This window comes from Anabas testudineus, chromosome 4, assembly GCF_900324465.2.
Source record: "Anabas testudineus chromosome 4, fAnaTes1.2, whole genome shotgun sequence".
NCBI lineage: Eukaryota > Metazoa > Chordata > Actinopteri > Anabantiformes > Anabantidae > Anabas > Anabas testudineus.
Genome location: NC_046613.1, coordinates 3308916 through 3328919, shown reverse-complemented (window position 1 = coordinate 3328919; position 20004 = coordinate 3308916). Strand labels below are relative to the sequence as shown.

The 20004-nt window shown below is 41.7% G+C and overlaps 1 protein-coding gene, 1 long non-coding RNA gene and 3 other non-coding genes across 5 annotated transcripts; 4 read left to right on the top strand and 1 right to left on the bottom strand.

Annotated features, from left to right (window-relative positions):
- The first annotated feature begins 2213 nt into the window (after nt 1-2213).
- LOC113152700 lies at nt 2214-3625 on the top strand. The gene is made up of 5 exons (XR_003297914.1): nt 2214-2265; nt 2446-2473; nt 3000-3050; nt 3127-3170; nt 3573-3625. It is a non-coding gene; the product is annotated as an uncharacterized LOC113152700 (long non-coding RNA).
- A 13-nt stretch (nt 3626-3638) lies between these two features.
- LOC113152424 (meprin A subunit beta-like) lies at nt 3639-7872 on the top strand. Its single transcript, XM_026345668.1, has 5 exons — nt 3639-3651; nt 3749-3866; nt 5271-5449; nt 6967-7185; nt 7844-7872. The coding sequence occupies exons 2-5, from the start codon at nt 3751-3753 to the stop codon at nt 7870-7872; spliced, it is 543 nt and encodes a 180-aa protein (XP_026201453.1). The 5' UTR covers nt 3639-3651; nt 3749-3750.
- Nucleotides 7873-17778: 9906 nt separating this feature from the next.
- trnar-ucu lies at nt 17779-17870 on the bottom strand. The gene is given in 2 exon segments: nt 17779-17814; nt 17834-17870. It is a non-coding gene; the product is annotated as a tRNA-Arg (tRNA).
- A 1355-nt stretch (nt 17871-19225) lies between these two features.
- On the top strand, nt 19226-19298 carry trnak-cuu. The gene has a single exon. It is a non-coding gene; the product is annotated as a tRNA-Lys (tRNA).
- Nucleotides 19299-19312: 14 nt separating this feature from the next.
- Nucleotides 19313-19384, top strand: trnad-guc. The gene has a single exon. It is a non-coding gene; the product is annotated as a tRNA-Asp (tRNA).
- The last annotated feature ends 620 nt before the right edge of the window (nt 19385-20004 follow it).

Below are 20004 nucleotides of genomic sequence, written 5' to 3'. Positions count from 1 at the left end.
CAGAACAACTGCTGGATCAGATGGGGTTTGTTCAAATGCTAAGCACATGATAAGCCTGCTGTCCTGATTCCACCATCCAAAAAAAAAAATGCTGAAAAATTCTATGGAGCATTACTAAAGCTGTACCTTCCACATCGATCAGACCTGGAGCTGAACCGGCTCTTTGTCCCACGGATGTCCTGCACATTTGTGCAACAAACAAACAGGAAGACAAACACAACACAGCCACACTGTCTCTGCTCCATACTCACACTATTAGCAATGATGCAGATCGTACAAACAACAACAATTGAGTAAAAAAAAAGCATTTCCTGTACTGTGAATGCTCTAATGGTAAATTTATTCCTGAAGAATTGCTGAAAGTTGCAGAAACTTCAAAAACACTGCTGACATTTGCTGAACTGTTTCTGTAGCTCAAAGTATGCTGACGTAGTTAAGCACTGAAATACACACAGAAGAATATATGATAATAAAGATTAGTAAAACAACATTATTATGACAGTTGGGAAGTAATCAAGTTACTAATCAACAGCTAACACATTAAGGGACAGTAAGGGTACAACCATAAAACATCATGGTTGAATAAATTACGTTTCTGTGATGTTAATTTTGCCCAACTGACATAAACCAGAATCAGAGTGGATATGTTTCAGAGGAGGAGATTCAGGTATTAAATGTTTGCTCAATGGTAAAACACCAGGGAGGATGGTAACAGTTCAGTTTTACACTAGTTAATATATTACATAGTGATATCATAAGAAAGTGTAGTAGTAGTAGTGTAGCTACTGTGATTGGCTTTGGCACACATTGTTGTGAAACACATGGAAAAAGAATGATTTCAATTTGAATCCATCCTGAACAGTGGATCCTAAATGATGTGAGAGGCACTGAAAGTGACTTGGACCGACACAGAAGAACATTGACTCACTTGAAGCTGGTTCTCCAGACTGCACTAACTAGACTTACAAAGCCATTCACACCATTTGTCACAGATCCAGTATCTCTAGGCAACGCAGCAGAGACCGTGGTCACAAAGGCGGCTGCTAAAACAGGATCTTCATTTCCTGTTTCTCTAACTGCGCTCTCACAACCTTTTCCCCAGATGCAGATGTTGCAGACATGCAGCAGCAGGCGTATTGGAATATTAGACTCTTCCTGTGTGTTTGCTAATATGCCGTTAGATTAAATGATGTTGTTAAACAGCATGGCATTGTCAGACAAATTGATTTCCTGAACATACACCAGAAACAAACCATGTTTGCCACCCTTTCAGATAGCTGAGATCATGTAAATGATGTGCAGACATCAAAACACTCGCTAGGTCACCCATGCATTTTTAACTTGTGCTGCAGATATCACTCAAAGATGCTTGTTTTTCTGAGGTTGTTTGCAAGGTGCAAAGTTCCTGTTTTTTTGTGGTTAGTTGGTTTTGGTTTTTGTATTGTTTATGCTCAGAATGCAGAGCAGATGTGACCATTCCAGCATCCACCAATACTGAGCGTTGAGTACAGCTCTACACAGGCTTATCAAGATAACTAGTGAATTAAGGCTTGTCAGCATGTCAGATTATATGTGTAGTCAGGTTCTTCAACCTTCCTTAAACACAATACCTTTTATTCTATTCTCACTGGAAACGGTTGGTGTTTTTTTGGTGATGACTCTAAGCAGTCAGTTTAAAGCTGTAATATTGACTACAATTGAGTACAGTAATATGTGTGCACACATGCAGACACGTTATTGTACTCAATGTCTCTGTGACATTTGTGTCCAAAGGCATGCATGCCCATAGGTGTGACTGTGTGTGTGAATGTCTCTTTATATCAGTCTTGAGATAGACTGTTAACCTGTCCAGGCAATTCTTAAGGTGACAAGCGTTTCGAATAATTTATTATTTCTTTATTATTTATTAACCATAGCTTGCTTTTATGTCAGTCTACAGAAAAAGAAAAAAAGAACAAAGCAAGCAAAAGCATTTACATCATAAAGGAGACACACTTGTTTTGCATAAGGTTTTATCTAACCTCATCAACTGGTCTTGCGTGGCAACATCTTAAACTGTGAAAAAAAACGGAATTTTTTTAATATCAGATGTCAATCTTGTTTTAATTTTGTCATCATTTCACACCTAATGAACAACATCCAGTTGCAGTTTTTCACAGTTTCAGCTATATAGTGCAGAACAAACACTTGTCTTCCACTGAGTGTGTTTCTGCAGCTGGAATCATGTTACACAGTTTTCTAGTTCTGCTCTTTGGTTTGGGATTGGTAAGTGCAACATATGCACATATGAAGTAGATGCAAAATATTGTGTGCTAAAAAATCTGCACTGCCTTTTTGTTGTCTCTTATAGGAATGAAGGTAGAATATCAGTTCCTTTAGTTTTACTAATACATAAATAATTTCACCGTTTAATTTTGTTACTGTCCCTTCACATGTGCTTTATAGACAGCAGCCAGGCTATCAAGTGAAACAGGTGAGTAAGATAAGTGTTTGTTGTTACTCAGGTGTGTCTTATTCTTTTTTTTTTAACAATAATAACTCTAAATGACTTTTGTTTGCTTCAGCTTTGGGTCTTAAAAATGATAAAAGGTGTGGTCCTAACAAAACATTGACCGCATATCCATCTGTTGGTCTCAAATCCAGCCTGGTACATTTACAGAAATGTTTAATAATGTACACTGTCTCTCTACAAATCAATATGTCTTCAGCATTCAGCAAAAAAACAAAAAACAAACAAAATAATGATGTCTATATGAAGTACTTTGACTGAAAGGTTACCATGCAGAAACAGACACTTGGGGTTATTTGAAATCTTAGTATAAGTATCATTTTTGCATTTAAAGGTAATGCTTTAATATATGTATAACACATTTAGCATTGTTACTGTGGTACTGGAGATTATGAAATAACATAATTTCTCAAGTACTGATACAATCTGATTATTGTGTTATTTTAGTTTCTCTAATAAATCCCATTATTACTGATTGTTCTTTCTACAGAAATTGACGTTGATGAAGGTCGTGACTGGGACATTGTCGACATTAATGAAGGTCTGTAGATGCTTTATCTTCTTTCTTCTATGTGTCTAAGGATTTTTATCAACCAGTACAATTTTTCTTTTAAAAGGAGCTGGGCTGGACCTGCTGGAGGGAGATATCAAACTGGAAGAAGTATGTGCAGAGAGCAAAAACTGTTGATATCTGAATATTTGGGGGTTGTACTGTGTGCCTAAATATTTGCACACTTATACTTTTTCATTTACATAACGTTTTTTAATCATGTAAAAATCCAATTGACGTTAGAAACCTCCAGACCAACAAACACTGAATGCTTCCAATTCCCCAATTAGATTAGTTTAATACATAGTTTAATACAACAGCCAGTTTACAGCTGGTGATGTCTTCTGATATCACTATCTTTGAGAACATCTCATCTATCTGCTTGACAAGGCTAACAAATTAGAAAATACATGGATACAGTTATATAATTGACTTAATGTGAGCTAGTTCAAGTGTTCTGTTTCTCCTTTGTCCATCTCTTATTGTATCTGTTGCTCTCTTCATCCCCATCAGCCATTCACCAGAAACATTATCCTAGGAGACAAGTATCGCTGGCCAACAACTGTCCCCTACTACTTGGAGGACAGTCTGGGTAAGACACAGTGCTATAGAAACCCCCATTCTCAGGACTGATCATGTTATTAGGATGCTTCTTTATTTTCATTTGTCCTTTGCTTTGTTACATGTAGAAATGAATGCAAAGGGAGTGATACTGAAGGCGTTCGACCAGTACAGACTGAAGACCTGCATTGACTTCAAACCATGGAAAGGAGAGGAGAACTACATCTCTGTGTTTAACGGCAGCGGGTGAGCAGCATCCAGCAAATCTTTAAACACAAACTAATGTTATCATATAGATAACCAGCAAAATTATTGTGTGTAACATGAAAAAGGTCACATATGTATAATCATTAGCCTAGAGAATATTATCACCTAACTTTGCATTGCAACACCTCCTGAAAATTTTATACAGCTAAACTGCAATCACAATCCAATCACAAGCTTTTTCAGAGAAAATTCAAATTATACCTTGATATTTAAGATATTGATTAATTGTTTGTTTGTTTGTTTTTTAATTATTGAATCCTGCAATAGGCTTCAACAGAAATTCAACTACACTAGATGAAAATGGTGTTACTAAATTTAAGGAATTAATTCCATCATATTTTACTGAATATTATATATTCACTGATGAATTTCTTTTACAAATTAAGTTCATAACATTTTAAGAAAAAAATATGAAATCCTCCCTGCAACTGGTATTGATGAATTTGGATGTACAGCTCTAGATTCACTTGTAAGACATTATTCTTATTATGACTGCTTCAGATCATGTTAGTAAGTGTCATTAAATTTAGTAATTAAATTTAGTAATTTAAATAAGTAAATAATCTCTTAGACCCTACCCTGGCTAAACTGCTCAAAGATGTTTTACCTTCATCAGCATGTCCATATTAGATTAGATCTGTCTTTACTTCTTTAGTAACAGGCTATGTACCAGGGGCTTTTAAGATCACTGTAGTCAAACCTCTACTCAAAACTTGAGGGGATTTAGCCAATAATAGACCAATATCCAATCTGCCTTTTATCTCTAAAATAATTGAAAAAGTAGATTCAAAACAATTATGTTACCACCTGCACTGGAATAACCAGTATGAAGATTTCCAGTCTGAATTTAGAGTCATAGTACAGATCCCTCCCACCCACTACACATTGTGCTGGCTGTACAGAGGAACACTTAGAGCGAGTCTTTTCACGTATATGTCTTCCTTAGGTAATATTATTAGGAGAGCACTCTATAAATTTCCATTGTGTTGAGTTATCTTTGATATCTTCTTTACCCCATACGTAAAAGAAATCGCTAGAACTTACTTCCATCTGAGGAATATTCCAAACATTAGGAGTATCCTGTCTTAAGGTGATGCTAAAAAGTAGTCCATGTATTTGTTACTTCTCATAACTCTTTAAAAAGTCTCCAGCCAATCTAAATACTGCACACAGAGCTCTGATTGGAATTAGCATGATAGATCACATTTCTTCTACATTAACATTATCTACTTTAAGACTAGGATGTGGCTACAGACAGTAAAGGCTGCTGGACACCATGTTAGCAAAGCAATTAAAAGAGTCTTATCATGTGAATATCATCTTTTTGTCCAGGTCTTTGAAGACTGTGTAGACAGACTTAGATCTCACTCTTCCTCTCTGCAGATGTTTCTCCTCTGTAGGCAACCAGCATGTGGGAAAACAGCAGCTGTCTATTGGTAGTAACTGTGATCGTCTAGGAACTGTTGAGCACGAATTCCTGCATGCTCTGGGCTTCTGGCACGAGCAGTCCAGAGCTGACCGCGATGATTATGTCGACATCATGTGGGATCAAATTGAACCTGGTAATACTGATGAGTAAATCTTTGAATTACTGCTTTACACTCTGAGCTTCATTTTCCAGCAGACAAAATTCTGTCTTCTTACTTTCATAGACATTTAGCCACAGCAGCTAAACATTGCACTCTTTGACATCCTCCATCATTTGTTTCACAATCATCATTCTGACATATACTGTGCAGCTCGGTGAAGACAGATGTGCTGTGTAACATATTACTGCAATTTCATCTACATCTTTAATGAGCCTTAAATTTATAGCAGGGATCTATGAAGGAATTAAGGTAAGATTCCATTTTGTTTCTTTTATGGTTTTGTTATCAGTATGCTGCTGTCTTGGGTGGATTCACTTGACAATAGTATAGTATACAACTTCCAAGCTGGTAAAGAATTCCTGACTTTTTGTGAAAGCTGTCAAAGAAAGTATTCCAGCAGCTACTTTGTTTCTTCAGATAGGTCTTACACAACCTTGCCGCAAAATGAAGTTACCACTAATCACTTGTTGCCCAGAGGGAATCATATGCCTCGTCAGGGTAGATTAGTATGTTGATTGAGAAGGCCTTGCACAAAATGCAGAAAACCAACTCTCCCTTTAACAGAGCATCTCCAGATTGTCACATTGCCTCCTCCATGCATCACTGATAGTGTTAGGAAGGCAAATTTTTATGAGCTCTATCTCTGAGCTTTGTACTGTTTGTCCTTTGCTTGGATCTAAACACTTCAAAAACCACAAGACTTGGTTCCTGTCATCTAAAGTTCACTGCGACCTTCTGATTTGCCAACCCTAGAAGCTTTCTCTCATGTTTTATTTAACAATGCAGCCAATTCAGGGGCAGTGAAGCATCTGTTTCTCAAGGACAGTTGTTAAGTGCTTGTCTTCTTGGACAGATGTGCACTTGGGCCACTGTATATTCAGCCCTGATTGGATCCAGGTCTTCAGTCTCAGGAGACTATAGTGTACATCTTTTAAAGAAATCTAGATCTTCAATCTATTTCTTGGTTATACTTTATAATAGCCTTCCTTTCTTGAAACAAGTACAAACTAAGTAAAACTGTTTTTGTTTGGTCATTTTTAGTTCTAATTTACACTGACAATGTAAGGCCCATCTTCTTATGGAGAATTAGCCAAATATAAAGTCAAACTATTGGTTTTCTGGACATTAGCGTAGTTTTTTTTACAGTACATTTGTGTGTAAAAAAAACTTTTTTTGCCAGTTATTACAAATTTATCGTGCACATTTTTATACACATTCATACATTTCCTTTATTAGGGTATGGGATATTCAATATCTAAAACAATCCCATATATTTGAGAACGTTATCACCCGAGTTGCATAAAAGTTGCATCTGTGATGTATATTAGGAAAATAGCCCGGGTGTATACTCATGCAGTAAACTAATACATTAAGAAATCAGCTTTATTAGCTCCTTAGGCTGTCTATACACATTTTCTCTCACTATGAGACACAGATAATTGTTGCATCATCCATAGACTGAAATCCAGTAATTGCTATGCCTTTTTCAGATAAGAAGAACAACTTTAAGAAACATGATGACACAGTGTCCACTGCTCTGGGTGTTCCTTATGACTATGGCTCTGTGATGCACTACAGCAAGACGTCCTTCAGCATTGGCTCTGAGCCCACCATTGTCACCAAGATCCCCCAATTCATGGATGTAATTGGTCAGAGGATGGGGTTCAGCGCCAGTGACCTAACCAAACTTAACCGCCTCTACAACTGCAGTAAGTCATTTTGTAAATCACGACTATAATAATAATGAGTCAAGATATCGTCATTGCACCAGAGGAAGGCCTCAGGCTACATGTACTACAGATACTGTAATATGATACTGTGGAGCAGTAGTTATGATGGTGTGGTGACATCACAGAAAGAAGGTTTGGGGTTTGATCTGATTGTGGAGTTTGCTTGGCGTGGGTCCTCTGGTTGTCTCTCTGTTCCAAAAACATGCAGGTCCATAAGATTCAGAGGGATCTATTTGCAGAAATGGAAAATGGAATTCATAATTAAGTTTTCATTACACTGTAAATCACAAGGAAATAACTATAGTTGTGTTTTCTTTAGCATAGAATGAGCCTTTTTTTCTACATAAGGAGTGGATGTTTTTTATACTACAGCTCTGTTTCTGTTTTCAGTGTCTGTGGTGATTTCATATCAGACTTTGCTAAACAAATTGAAAACCTCAATAATCTATGCAAAAAAAAAAAAAAGAAAGAATCTTTCGTAGCATTTTAGGCTTTTTACTGGTGAAGACAGCTGAAATCATTCAAATGAAACTAGATATTTCACTTTGTATTCGTGTTTCCTGCCTCCTTTTGTAGTTTCTGTGACACCCCCCTTAGTTCTGTTTTTGTAGTTTTTCCTTAATAAATCCTGTTTCAGTTCATACCTACCTCGTCCCCTTCCCTTAATTCATGACATGTAACACTACATATGTTTTACATGACACAACATTTGTCCATAACACAGTTGACACAAATGAATAAAATGTTTATTGTCAATAAAACATCTCAAAAGTCATTAAGCCTTAAGCTTGGCAATACATTACTTTAGCACATTAACGTGGTCTATTACAGAAACGTCTAGTGTAACAATCAAAATAAAACACTGATTTACTCACTTTTTGGTTGATATGAAATGTACCCTAAATTATAGAATGAGCCAGGTAAGTGAAAGAGCTTGTTACTGTTACAAACGAGCTAACTAGCGGACCCAGTTGCAGAATGACAGCAAAACAACAGAGAGTGATTTCCCACACAAGATTTATTAACAGAAATAATAACAAAAATGCAGAACAGAGCGGATGTAATGCAAACAAAATCAATAGAACAAACCAAAATCTCAAAAGGAGAATCAAACTAAAGAACACTGCAAAAGGCAGGCAAATAAGGAACTCACTAGGATATATAATAAACAAAAACCCTCACAGCTAAACACGATCCTAAAGAAATCAAAATCACAGCAGAAGCTGGCACTAATAAACGAAAACAAAACCACAGCAAATGCTGGGACAAAACCTAATACTACACATACAAAGCTGGACCTAGAAGAAACAAAAAACGCAGCAAAATGCTGGAACAAACTACAGAGCAAACAAACTGACTAGACTAACAAAACTTACAAACCGTGGAGAACAAAGCTAGAGGTCGGGGAAAAGGTAAATGGAAGAGGCAGGAAACAAACGAGGTAGACGGTTGACACACTAGCAAATAACAAACACACAGACATGGACTTAAATACAAGACAAACTAATGATTAACAACAAACACCTGCTAAAACCCACACCTGTTGCCACTCCAATCAGCCAAGGCCTATCCCCGGAAGTCAGGGAAACAGAGACAGAGACCTCCGGGGACACCGCCTCAACTGGCTGGAGGAGGGAAGTGCAACAGAGCCCCCCCCCCAACAATCGCCCCCCGGCGACCTAAGAGGGGAACTCGGGGTGGGCCCGGTGGAAGGCCCGCACCAGGGCACGGTCCAGGACAAAGCGAGAAGGAATCCAGGACCGCTCCTCCGGACCATACCCCTCCCAATCAACAAGGTACTGGAGCCCCCGACCCCGGCGACGAGACCGAAGAAGGCGCCGAACAGTGTAGGCCGGGGCACCGTCAACGAGCCGGGCGGGCGGAGGGAGGCCGGAGGAGGGCGCGAGAGGACTCCGGCGGACAGGCTGTAACCTAGAAACATGGAAAACAGGGTGCACCTTCATGCTGGCCGGGAGGGCCAGCTTAACAGCAACAGGATTAACAACCTTAATAATCCGAAAAGGTCCAACAAAACGAGGGGACAATTTACGACTTTCTACCTTAAGAGGCAAGTCCTTGGTCGAGAGCCAGACCTCATCCCCCACCTCGTAGGCAGGGGCAGGCCTTCGCCGCCTGTTTGCCTGCTGGGCTGCCCTCTCCTGCCCCCTGAGGAGGTACCGGCGTACCCTGTCCCATGTAGATCGGCTCCGTCGGATGAGAGCAGCGATGGAGGGCACGGAGGCCTGAGCCGACTGGTCCGGGAAAAGCGGCGGCTGATAACCGTACGCCGCCTCGAACGGCGAACACCCCAGAGCAAACGACGGAAGGGAGTTGTGGGCGTATTCAATCCATGAGAGTTGCTGTGACCAGGTGGATGGATGCGTTGAGGCCATACACCGCAGCATAGTCTCCACGTCCTGGTTGACCCGCTCCGTCTGTCCATTAGTCTGAGGATGAAAACCGGAAGACAAACTAACAGTGGCACCGAGTGCCTGACAAAACTCTGCCCAAGCCGCCGCCGTAAACTGTGGACCTCGATCCGACAGAATGTCCTCCGGTAACCCGTGCAGCTTGAAGACATGGTCCACCAGAAGCATGGCCGTTTCCTTAGCAGTCGGCAGCTTGGGCAGGGGCACAATGTGAACCAGTTTGGAGAACCGGTCCACCACTGTCATAATCACAGTTTTACCTCCAGAAGAAGGCAAACCAGTCACAAAATCCAAGGAAATGTGAGACCACGGTCGCAATGGAACAGGGAGGGGTCTCAACAAACCTGCAGGTGCTTGGTGGGGGGTTTTGTTGCAAGCGCATGTGCGGCAGGCAGCCACGTAGCGTTTGACATCCTCTTTGAGGGATGGCCACCAGAACCGCTGGGCTACAAGCGCTGCAGTGCGAAACGTGCCTGGATGACAAGCCAGTTTAGAGTCATGTCCCCACCGAAGCACCTGCGGACGAAGAGCAAAGGGGACAAACAGGCGACCCATGGGGCAACCATGGGGAACTGGACTAGCATGAGAGGCGTTCCTTACCCTCTCTTCTATGTCCCACCGCAGGGACCTGACGTTGACGGGACTGATGATGTGGCGATCGATGACGTCATCACCAGAGTCCGGGTCCCCCTCCTCGAATTGACGGGACAGCGCATCGGGTTTGCCGTTTCGGGAACCGGGCCTAAAAGAAAGGACAAAGTCAAAGCGAGCAAAGAACAACGCCCACCGAGACTGGCGAGCGTTGAGTTTCCTGGCAGTCTTGATGTACTCCAGGTTGCGGTGGTCAGTCCAAACTAAGAAAGGCTGGTTAGCCCCCTCCAACCAATGTCTCCATTCTTCTAAGGCTAACTTCACAGCCAGTAGCTCTCGGTTGCCGACATCGTAATTCCGCTCGGCATCAGACAGACGGCGGGAGAAGAAAGCACAAGGGTGCACCTTGTTGTCGTCATCGGCTCTCTGGGATAGGACCGCCCCGACCCCAGTGCTGGAAGCGTCCACTTCCACGATGAATTGTCTCCTGGGATCGGGGAGGTTCAGGATGGGTGCCGACGTGAACAAACCCTTGAGACGAACAAAAGCAGCCTCAGCCGCCGAAGACCAGATGAACGGTACCTTGGAGGAGGTGAGAGAGTGAAGCGGACCAGCAACCTTGCTATATCCACGGATGAAGCGACGGTAGAAGTTTGCAAATCCAAGGAAGCGCTGGAGCTGCTTTCGGTCCCTGGGTGTTGGCCAATCACGTACCGCGGACACCTTGGCAGGATCCATGGATAACTTTCCTGGTTCCAGAATGAACCCCAGAAAAGACGTGTGCTGAACGTGGAATTCACACTTCTCACCTTTGACAAAAAGCCGGTTTTCCAACAAACGTAGCAGTACGGCCCTGACGTGTTGGACATGTTGATTTAGGTTCTGGGAGTAGATCAGGATGTCATCCAGGTAAACAAACACAAAGCAGTTGATCATGTCCCTGAGGACGTCATTAACCAGTGCCTGGAAGACAGCGGGTGCATTGGTGAGGCCAAACGGCATTACCAAGTACTCGTAATGGCCACTGGGTGTGTTGAAAGCCGTTTTCCACTCATCTCCCTCTCTTATTCGGACCAAGTGGTAAGCGTTACGCAGATCAAGCTTCGTAAAGACAGTAGCATCCTGCAAAAGTTCAAAGGCGGAGGAGATGAGTGGCAAAGGATACTTATTTTTGACAGTGATGTCGTTCAGGCCACGATAGTCTATGCAGGGACGCAGGGACTTATCCTTCTTGTCGACAAAAAAGAACCCTGCTCCAGCCGGCGACGATGACGGTCTGATGATTCCGGCCTGCAGAGAGTCCCTTATGTAGGTGTCCATCGCCTGTCTCTCTGGGTTCGATAATGAGAATATCCGTCCCCTAGGAGGTGTCGTGCCAGGAAGGAGGTCTATGGCACAGTCGTACGGGCGGTGCGGTGGCAGAGATGTCGCCCGGCTCTTACTAAAGACCTCCTGGAGGTCATGATAGTCTGGAGGAATGCTGGACAGGTTGACAGGTGAGGGAGGTGGCACAGCCCTGGCGGCGGAAGGCGGGTTAGCAGAGCGCAAACAATTCGCCAAACAAAAGGTGCTCCAGCCCCTTACCCTCCCAGCTGCCCAGCTGATGTGAGGGTCATGTAAAACGAGCCAAGGGAGACCCAACAACAATGGAGTGGACGTACAGGAGATGACGTTGAACTCCGTGGTTTCTTGGTGGTTGCCCGAAACCACCAACTTGACTGGCTCAGTCCTTCGTTTTATATGGTGGATTACGTGATCGTCCAGAGCTCTGACCTCAATGGGATCCCTCAGCTCGACTGTCTTGATGTTGAGTTTCTGAACCAAGCAGTCATCAATGAAGTTACCCTCTGAGCCAGAATCGATGAATATGTCCAGCTGGAATGAGGAACTTGCCCCAAAAAGCTCCCCACGCAGGACTGGGCGAGGACGGGAGGACGTACGAGAAGTGAAACTCGTCAGCGCCTCCCTGCTGACTGACGAGTGCTGCCGTTTAACGGACACTGTCTGACGCGATGGCCTGGCTCCCCACAGTAGAGGCAGAGGGCTCCCACCAGTCGGCGCTGTCTCTCAGCTGCAGGGAGACGAGTGCGGTCCAGCTGCATTGGGTCTCCTGGGTCCACTGGCGGAGGAGAAGGAGGTGTGGCCTGGTGTCGGTCACCTTGCCTCGGCAGCATCGCTGAAGACGAACCCCCCGATACTACTGGTGAAAGAACTGGAGCGGCACGTCCCCGAGAGCGCCTGTCCAGATGCCGCTCCGTCTGCCGCTCCGTGAAGCGTTGTCCGGTTGCCACCGCCAAGGAGATTAGTTCCTTCAGCCGTGTGGGTAGAGCGTGTCCTGCCAACTCGTCTTTCACACTATCTGCGAGACCCTCGTAGTATTTATCGCAGAGTGTTTCCTCCCTCCAATTTGTTGAGGCAGCCAGGGTGCGGAACTCAATGGTATAATCAACAATGGACTGAGAACCCTGGGATAGGCGAAAAAGCCTCGCTGCCATTACTCGGCGATGTGCACAAGGGTTGAAAATGGAGGACAGTTCCTCTGCAAACTTATTAAAGGAGGAACAGCACTCGTCCTGTTTCTCCCATTCAGCCATTCCCCACTCATGAGCCCGACCGCCGAGAAGAGAGAGAGTGTACGCAACCTTGCGCCGTTCAGTTGAAAACGAATTTGGCTGGAGCTCAAACAGCAGTCTGAGTGAAGCCAAAAACGCACTGCACTTGGTTGCGTCCCCGAAGAAACGTTCGGGTGGGGCCAATTTGCACTCGGCGGATGGCGAACTAGCCAGGAGCAAGGCCTGGTCGGCAACGGCACTAACTGAGGCTAGGGCTGAAACATTAGCATCAGTCTGGTTCTGCAGGTGGCCTAACATGGCCCCTTGGGACTGAATCACAGTCTGTAATTGCTGCCGTTCTGCTGGATCCATACTGGCTAGTGTGTTCTGTTACAAACGAGCTAACTAGCGGACCCAGTTGCAGAATGACAGCAAAACAACAGAGAGTGATTTCCCACACAAGATTTATTAACAGAAATAATAACAAAAATGCAGAACAGAGCGGATGTAATGCAAACAAAATCAATAGAACAAACCAAAATCTCAAAAGGAGAATCAAACTAAAGAACACTGCAAAAGGCAGGCAAATAAGGAACTCACTAGGATATATAATAAACAAAAACCCTCACAGCTAAACACGATCCTAAAGAAATCTAAATCACAGCAAAAGCTGGAACTAACAAACGAAAACAAAACCACAGCAAATGCTGGGACAAAACCTAATACTACACATACAAAGCTGGACCTAGAAGAAACAAAAAACGCAGCAAAATGCTGGAACAAACTACAGAGCAAACAAACTGACTAGACTAACAAAACTTACAAACCGTGGAGAACAAAGCTAGAGGTCGGGGAAAAGGTAAATGGAAGAGGCAGGAAACAAACGAGGTAGACGGTTGACACACTAGCAAATAACAAACACACAGACATGGACTTAAATACACGACAAACTAATGATTAACAACAAACACCTGCTAAAACCCACACCTGTTGCCACTCCAATCAGCCAAGGCCTGTCCCCGGAAGTCAGGGAAACAGAGACAGAGACCTCCGGGGACACCGCCTCAACTGGCTGGAGGAGGGAAGTGCAACAGTTACTGTGTGGAGGTTAGTGCCAGTGGACACGACTTCAGGATTCATCACAGTGAGCGGACATCGCTGGATAGATTTGAAAAGGCCACTCAGAAGCAACCTGACCTGTGAGGAACTATGAGTACTGACAGAACACGGTAAACAGGAACCACAGGAGATCCAACGATATGGTTCCATAAAGTGTTTAGAAAATCCCGGGTATTCAGACTTTACTTTATGTGTTCAAATGCAATTAAATGGTTCTTTTCCAAAGGGGCTGGTTTAAAGGTATAAACTGCCATAATTAAATGTTCTATTCTGTGAGTATATGTGTCTCATCTTCCTTTATGTTTCCTTCAAGTCTTCACAGACATGAATGGAGTGATTTATGGGTTACAGTTAAACTCAGGTAATTAATGGGAGTTTCAGCTTATTTGTATTGTAGCTATATAAACAGACTAAACAGAGATCTTGGCACCGTAGCCAAAATCATAGCTCTCACTGGTCAGTCTCATATCCTGGTATTTAATGAATGAGTAGGTCCTCCTGTCTTTTCATCTCCCATGTAAGATGTTTGTTTAAATGTGTGAGATAACGTTGAAACAAATACAACAGCAGCAGCAGAAACAAAGCAATTGTATGTGTGGGCTACAAGTAGAAAGTGAAACATGTATATTACAGTTCCAGTGTAACCTCATGGTTCTGATGAGCTCAGTATTAAAGATGCTTCAACAAACAACGTGACTTTTTCTATTTTCTCTTTGGTTTCACTCTCGCTCCACTTACTTCACACTATGTGCTGTTGATAGTCAACAATACAAAGATGCAGGAAAACACAGTTTAGACAAAGAGAAAGTTCTGGTGAAATGTTGATCAAAGATGTGTTCAGATATGTTCGGCGTGTTCATGAAATCCTAATAAAGTTCTACTGATTTCAATGTTGATTCACTGGGAGTCATTTTAAAAGAGTCCGTGAAGAATCATGGTTGACTTTGTAAATCTGTTGGAGATGTTGATGTTCTGTGAGTGGATCAGTCCATTTTGGTGTCCTCTCCTTGTGTCAGAGAACAAGTGACAAAGCTGCAGCAGCGTTTCTAAACACACTGACCTTGAATGATCTTGAGTTGTTTTCTGCAGCATCAGTCAAGTGTTGTATTCAAAGCTGCTCTTTACTTTGTACGTGTAGTTTCCATGTTGCTGACTTCAATGACTGAGCAACATTGCAGCTTGACAAACGTCTCTGCAACTGTTCAGCAACTCAACACAACATCAACATCTGTCTTCAAATATTTCTATTTAAGCTGAAAAAAAAAAAAAAGATTTAATTGAAGTTAATGTTAATTGAAGTTAATGTTCCCATAGCTGCTGCTCCACCCTTCAACACCACAGCTCCTATTTACACAGCTCCTATTACACTGGCAGCACAGTAGCCAATATTATACTGTAAAATTAAAAGAGCTTTAATGAAGCTACAATGTACAGTTTGGTACAGTTTTTGTAAAGACAGCTAAAAGCTGTTATTGTGTACTGTAACAGGAAGAAACTGGCTTAGAGGAAACCTTTGCTTCACAATACAAAAATACAAAACAATAGAAATACTCCCCTGTACACACATACATCGTCAGATGACACATACTGTAGATTACCGTGAACAGTCAGTAGGAAGCACTCAGACCTGTAAAGAGAGGTGCTGATGAGAATGATGCAGCTCCTGTATGTACTGAGTGAAGGAAATGAAACCACGTGACCTGAGCACCTCAGTAGTTTAGAGCGTCCTCTGCTGGACTCTCTCTGTAATTACATTCTCTCCTAATCCAGTGAGAAACTGATACTGACATAAGACACAATACAAAATACTGTGTTTTAGTTCTGACAATAACATTATGAACATAAAACCACAAACAAAACAGACAGGACAGAAAGTGTTTCTCTAGAGGAACTGGTGTTTTGTTTTTAGTAGGAATCAAAACGTCCTGACTGACGAAGTGAAATGAGATTTATTTATTTCTATGATTATTAAATGAGTGGAAACACACAGACAGGACGCATGAGCCAGTGATAGATAGTGGAGCAGACATTTGAATGAAATGATGGAAAGTGAAGTGAACCACGTCCATTTGTGTGTCATGAAAATAGAGTTAAATATACATCAAACAGGAAATAACAGCAATATCATCTTTAAAATCCCTGAAATAAAGTGAACTAGAAGGAGAAAGTGACGAGGTTGGTGTCTGTCCTCCACTTTATGACGTGGATGTTTCAGGAGAACCAGAGCCTCAGAATCCAGAAAGAAAAAGAACAAAGAAGCAAAAGTAAACAGACTTTACTCTCTGCTTCCTGGAACATCCACCTACACCATCTACTCCATCATCAGCCTCTGCTATTAACATCCTACAGCACCACCTTCATTCTCCCCCTCTACCTCCATCCTTCCTCTTCTGCCTTTAACATCATGCAGCACCACCTTCACCCTCCCTCTGCTGCCTTCACCATCATGCAGCACCACCGTCATCCTCCACCTACATCCACTATCTACAGCCTCTAACATCAACTCAAGTAATAAGTCCACATTAGAATAGTTGGAGGTTTTCTTATTGTGTCAGTGTTCAGATTTTAATTCTGGACAAGGAACCTTGTTGATTTGTTATTTTCACACAGAACATGTTGTTTGTGTTTTTCTTCAGGTTTTGTTTGGACTTCAACAACATCCACATCTTCCAGGAACTGATCACAGGACATAAGGACAAGTCCTTCTACTGAATATGTATTCCTCTTCTCCATCATTCATCTTCACCACCGACTCCTTCTTTTCTACTAAACTGAGAGAAACTCACACCAAGAAGATTCTTCATCACTTCAGTAACGTCAGTCTGTTTTTGTATTCTACAAGTCATTTATGGACTTTATTGATTCTAGATTCTGGTCTTAAAAAATTCAAAGACAAATGTAATAAAGAAGTTATTTTAGATCACATTAAACTTACCATAGTTGTGTTTCCTCCTCTCTGTCTCTGTGTCTCTGGACCTTTCTACAGGGATCCTCAGCTTCAGAGCTGTATTGTACTGAGTGCAGCTGTGGACCAACCAACCTGCTCAGTGTTTTGTCTGCTGCTGGTCTTTGAGATCTGAACCTTATGATGTCAAGTGTCTGAACACAACTGCACTGAACTGAAAATGTAATAAACTGTAAACTGTTCATTATTTTGTGTCATATATGTCAATGAAATATCTGAAATTGTTCTAAATTAAATATATTATTATATTATAACATTTCCTTTGAACAACACATGATATATTGACTCTGGAGTGTGATGTAACCCAGAAATAACAGCAGAATATGATGTGTTGGAGAAAAATAGATTCACACAAATATCTACTCTTTCATTCATCACCTGTTACCTCAAATTAATTGATCTTTTTTTTTTTACAATAAAATGTAAATACTGAAACATAACTATATATTAATGGGACTAATGTGATTGGTAAAATAAAATATTAATATTTCATTTCAATCAACAGTAGAAATGGAAACATGTACATTACAGTTACATTGTGACCTCGTGGTTATGATGAGCTCAGTGTTAAAGAGTGTTTGACAAACAACATGATATTTGTTATTTCCTAAACTAAAAAGATAAAATAATGTGTTTTTCTGAAAAGATTTCAAACAGACAGTGAGTTTTCCTGCCCACAGGAAGCTCATTCTACACTTTGATGAACAAAGCCTTTAATCGTCATATGTCACCTTTACATGTTACAATGAAATTGGTCCTCTGCATTTAACCCGTCCCCCTGGGGGGAGCAGTGGGTGCTAGTGTGGAGTGTCTTGCTCCACAAGACCCACCTGATTTCTGTGACAGGGTTTGAACCCCAAACCTTCTGCATCTAAGGTCAACAATCTACCCATTGAGCCACCAGGCTGCAAAAAAGTGACTCTGGTGGGACTCGAACCCACAACCTTTGAATATCAGCTCAACTGTTTAACTAGAAGTCCAATGCGCTATCCATTGCGCCACAGAGCCTCATTAATAACAACTTAATTTAACCAAACAGCTGTATTGTTAATATGAAACTTTTCTCTTTGTTTTACTACCCTGAACAGTAAGTACACATTTTTCAAATGTCAGTAAGTAGCAGTACTTAGTATCTTAGTAAAGTATCACTCTGTGACATAAAGTAGAAATGGGAAGGTCAAATCTAATTCACATTCCCCTATTTATAAATGCAATGTCAAAGTCCAGCATATTTAATATAAGTATATAAGTATTGTTGTGTTTGAAATCACATTAACTATAATAAATGTGGAGATATTGATCATTGGTATATCCTGCAGAGACCAAGAAAGATTGAATCCAGTGCTAACACATGTTCTCTTCAACAGATATTTAACTAACTTACTAAATAAAAACATGAAATCTACTTCTGTTTGACTGAAGAATAATTCACAGCAACTGTCTGACACTCAGACAATAAATGTAATTGATATAAACGCATAAGTGAATTGCCTTTAGCCTGAGTTGTGAGCTGACACTTATTGTTGAGTCAGTCAGTTCTGCTTATTAAAGCTGAATGAAACATTTAATGAGAAAAATAAATAAGCATCTGTGTCTCCAACTACCGATGGCCAAAGCTCACCTCATCACTTCACAGCAAAAGGGTGAGAGATGAAAGAAAGAGATTGCATGTGGGTTTGAATGGAGATTGCAATCTAATAAACTATTTATCATGCAGCCATTGAAAGAGGTGTGTATCCATAGTAGTTTGTGCACTATAGTGTCTAAATACTGCCAATTTCTAAAGATAAAATCATTACTGATAAAAATAAGCTGCTGTCAGGCAGAATTTTATCAGTAAGTTCACAAATCTAAGTGTGCCTCTAAACAACAGCCATATTAACACTGAAATCATTTTGAATTGGTGTCAACATTGCTCCAATCAGCAGAGCTCCCTGATCCACATACACAGTCTGAAGACTATAGGAAAGTCACAGAAGTGCAAATGCATCGCAAAGACCACTCTAAGAGTTGTTTCACAAGTCTCAGCTCAGGTTGCAGATACCACCTTCCTTAGTTTGTAGCAGCTCCTGGATAGATGCAAGTTAACACTCAGTGGGTTTGTAAAATGTCTCAATGTGATCAATGAGTCCAGTACAGTGATACAAAAGACTGCTGGGTAAATGGCGACAACCCTCATCAATACTTGATGCATTGATGTGAGCTTGATTCTAAATGTCTATTCTTGTGTGGTGTATCTATCTTTGTATATCATGAAAAAGGAGTCTGGTCTATCAGAGTACCTGAAAACGGTCATTCAAAGCTCAAATATGGACGACATCAGTGAATGTAGTGAAATCATGAAGGGCTACACAACAGAAGTAGCCCGGCTAGCTCAGTCGGTAGAGCATGAGACTCTTAATCTCAGGGTTGTGGGTTCGAGCCCCACGTTGGGTGCTGTGGTTTATCCTTCCTCGTTAGTATAGTGGACAGTATCTCCGCCTGTCACGCGGAAGACCGGGGTTCGATTCCCCGACGGGGAGTATATCACACTTTTGGAGCAGCTCAGGTGGTAGAGTAGTCGTCTACTGAACTCCAGGGGGAGTGGTTCAGTTCCCTGTTCCTCCTGGCTACTCGCTGAGGTGTCCTTAGACAAGACATCAACTACACTACATGCTCTTCTCAAACTGCCAAGAAGCTTGAAACCTCCGATCCAGATGTGAGATTATAAATGCTGAGAGTGATTGATGAAGTGTCTATGGTCTCAGAGCACCTTTTGAAGGAATGTCAGTAATAGCTGTAGGAGGCTTGATCTATACGACAGACAGTGAATGGATCATTTGCAACTTTACATAAAGTCCAAGCTGTGACAACTAGATCAGCTGTAGTCTCACTGGGACACATTTCTGAGTCTGGCATGTCATATGTAGCTGTCAGTAGAGTGACCTCCCTCAGTGGGCTTCATATCCATATAGTGGATATGGATGAGACAAAGTTATCTGTCAACCCAGAGCCATCATGAATTGTGTTTTATTCTTAAATGAAACTTATTTCCATGGATCCTTTGTTACAGAGAGTCTTCACTTACAAGGCTTCACTATGTAACATGTAAATGTAACTACATCAACTACAAATGATGTGTTACTGATGTAACACCTACTTT

Bases quoted from the DNA above. Each gene is read 5' to 3' on its own strand.
- LOC113152424 (XM_026345668.1), top strand. From the start codon at position 3,751: ATGAATGCAAAGGGAGTGATACTGAAGGCGTTCGACCAGTACAGACTG. The intron at 3,867-5,270 runs GTGAGCAGCATC...TCCTCTCTGCAG, and splicing joins TCTGTGTTTAACGGCAGCGG to ATGTTTCTCCTCTGTAGGCA. The intron at 7,186-7,843 runs GTAAGTCATTTT...ATCCTGTTTCAG, and splicing joins TAACCGCCTCTACAACTGCA to TTCATACCTACCTCGTCCCC.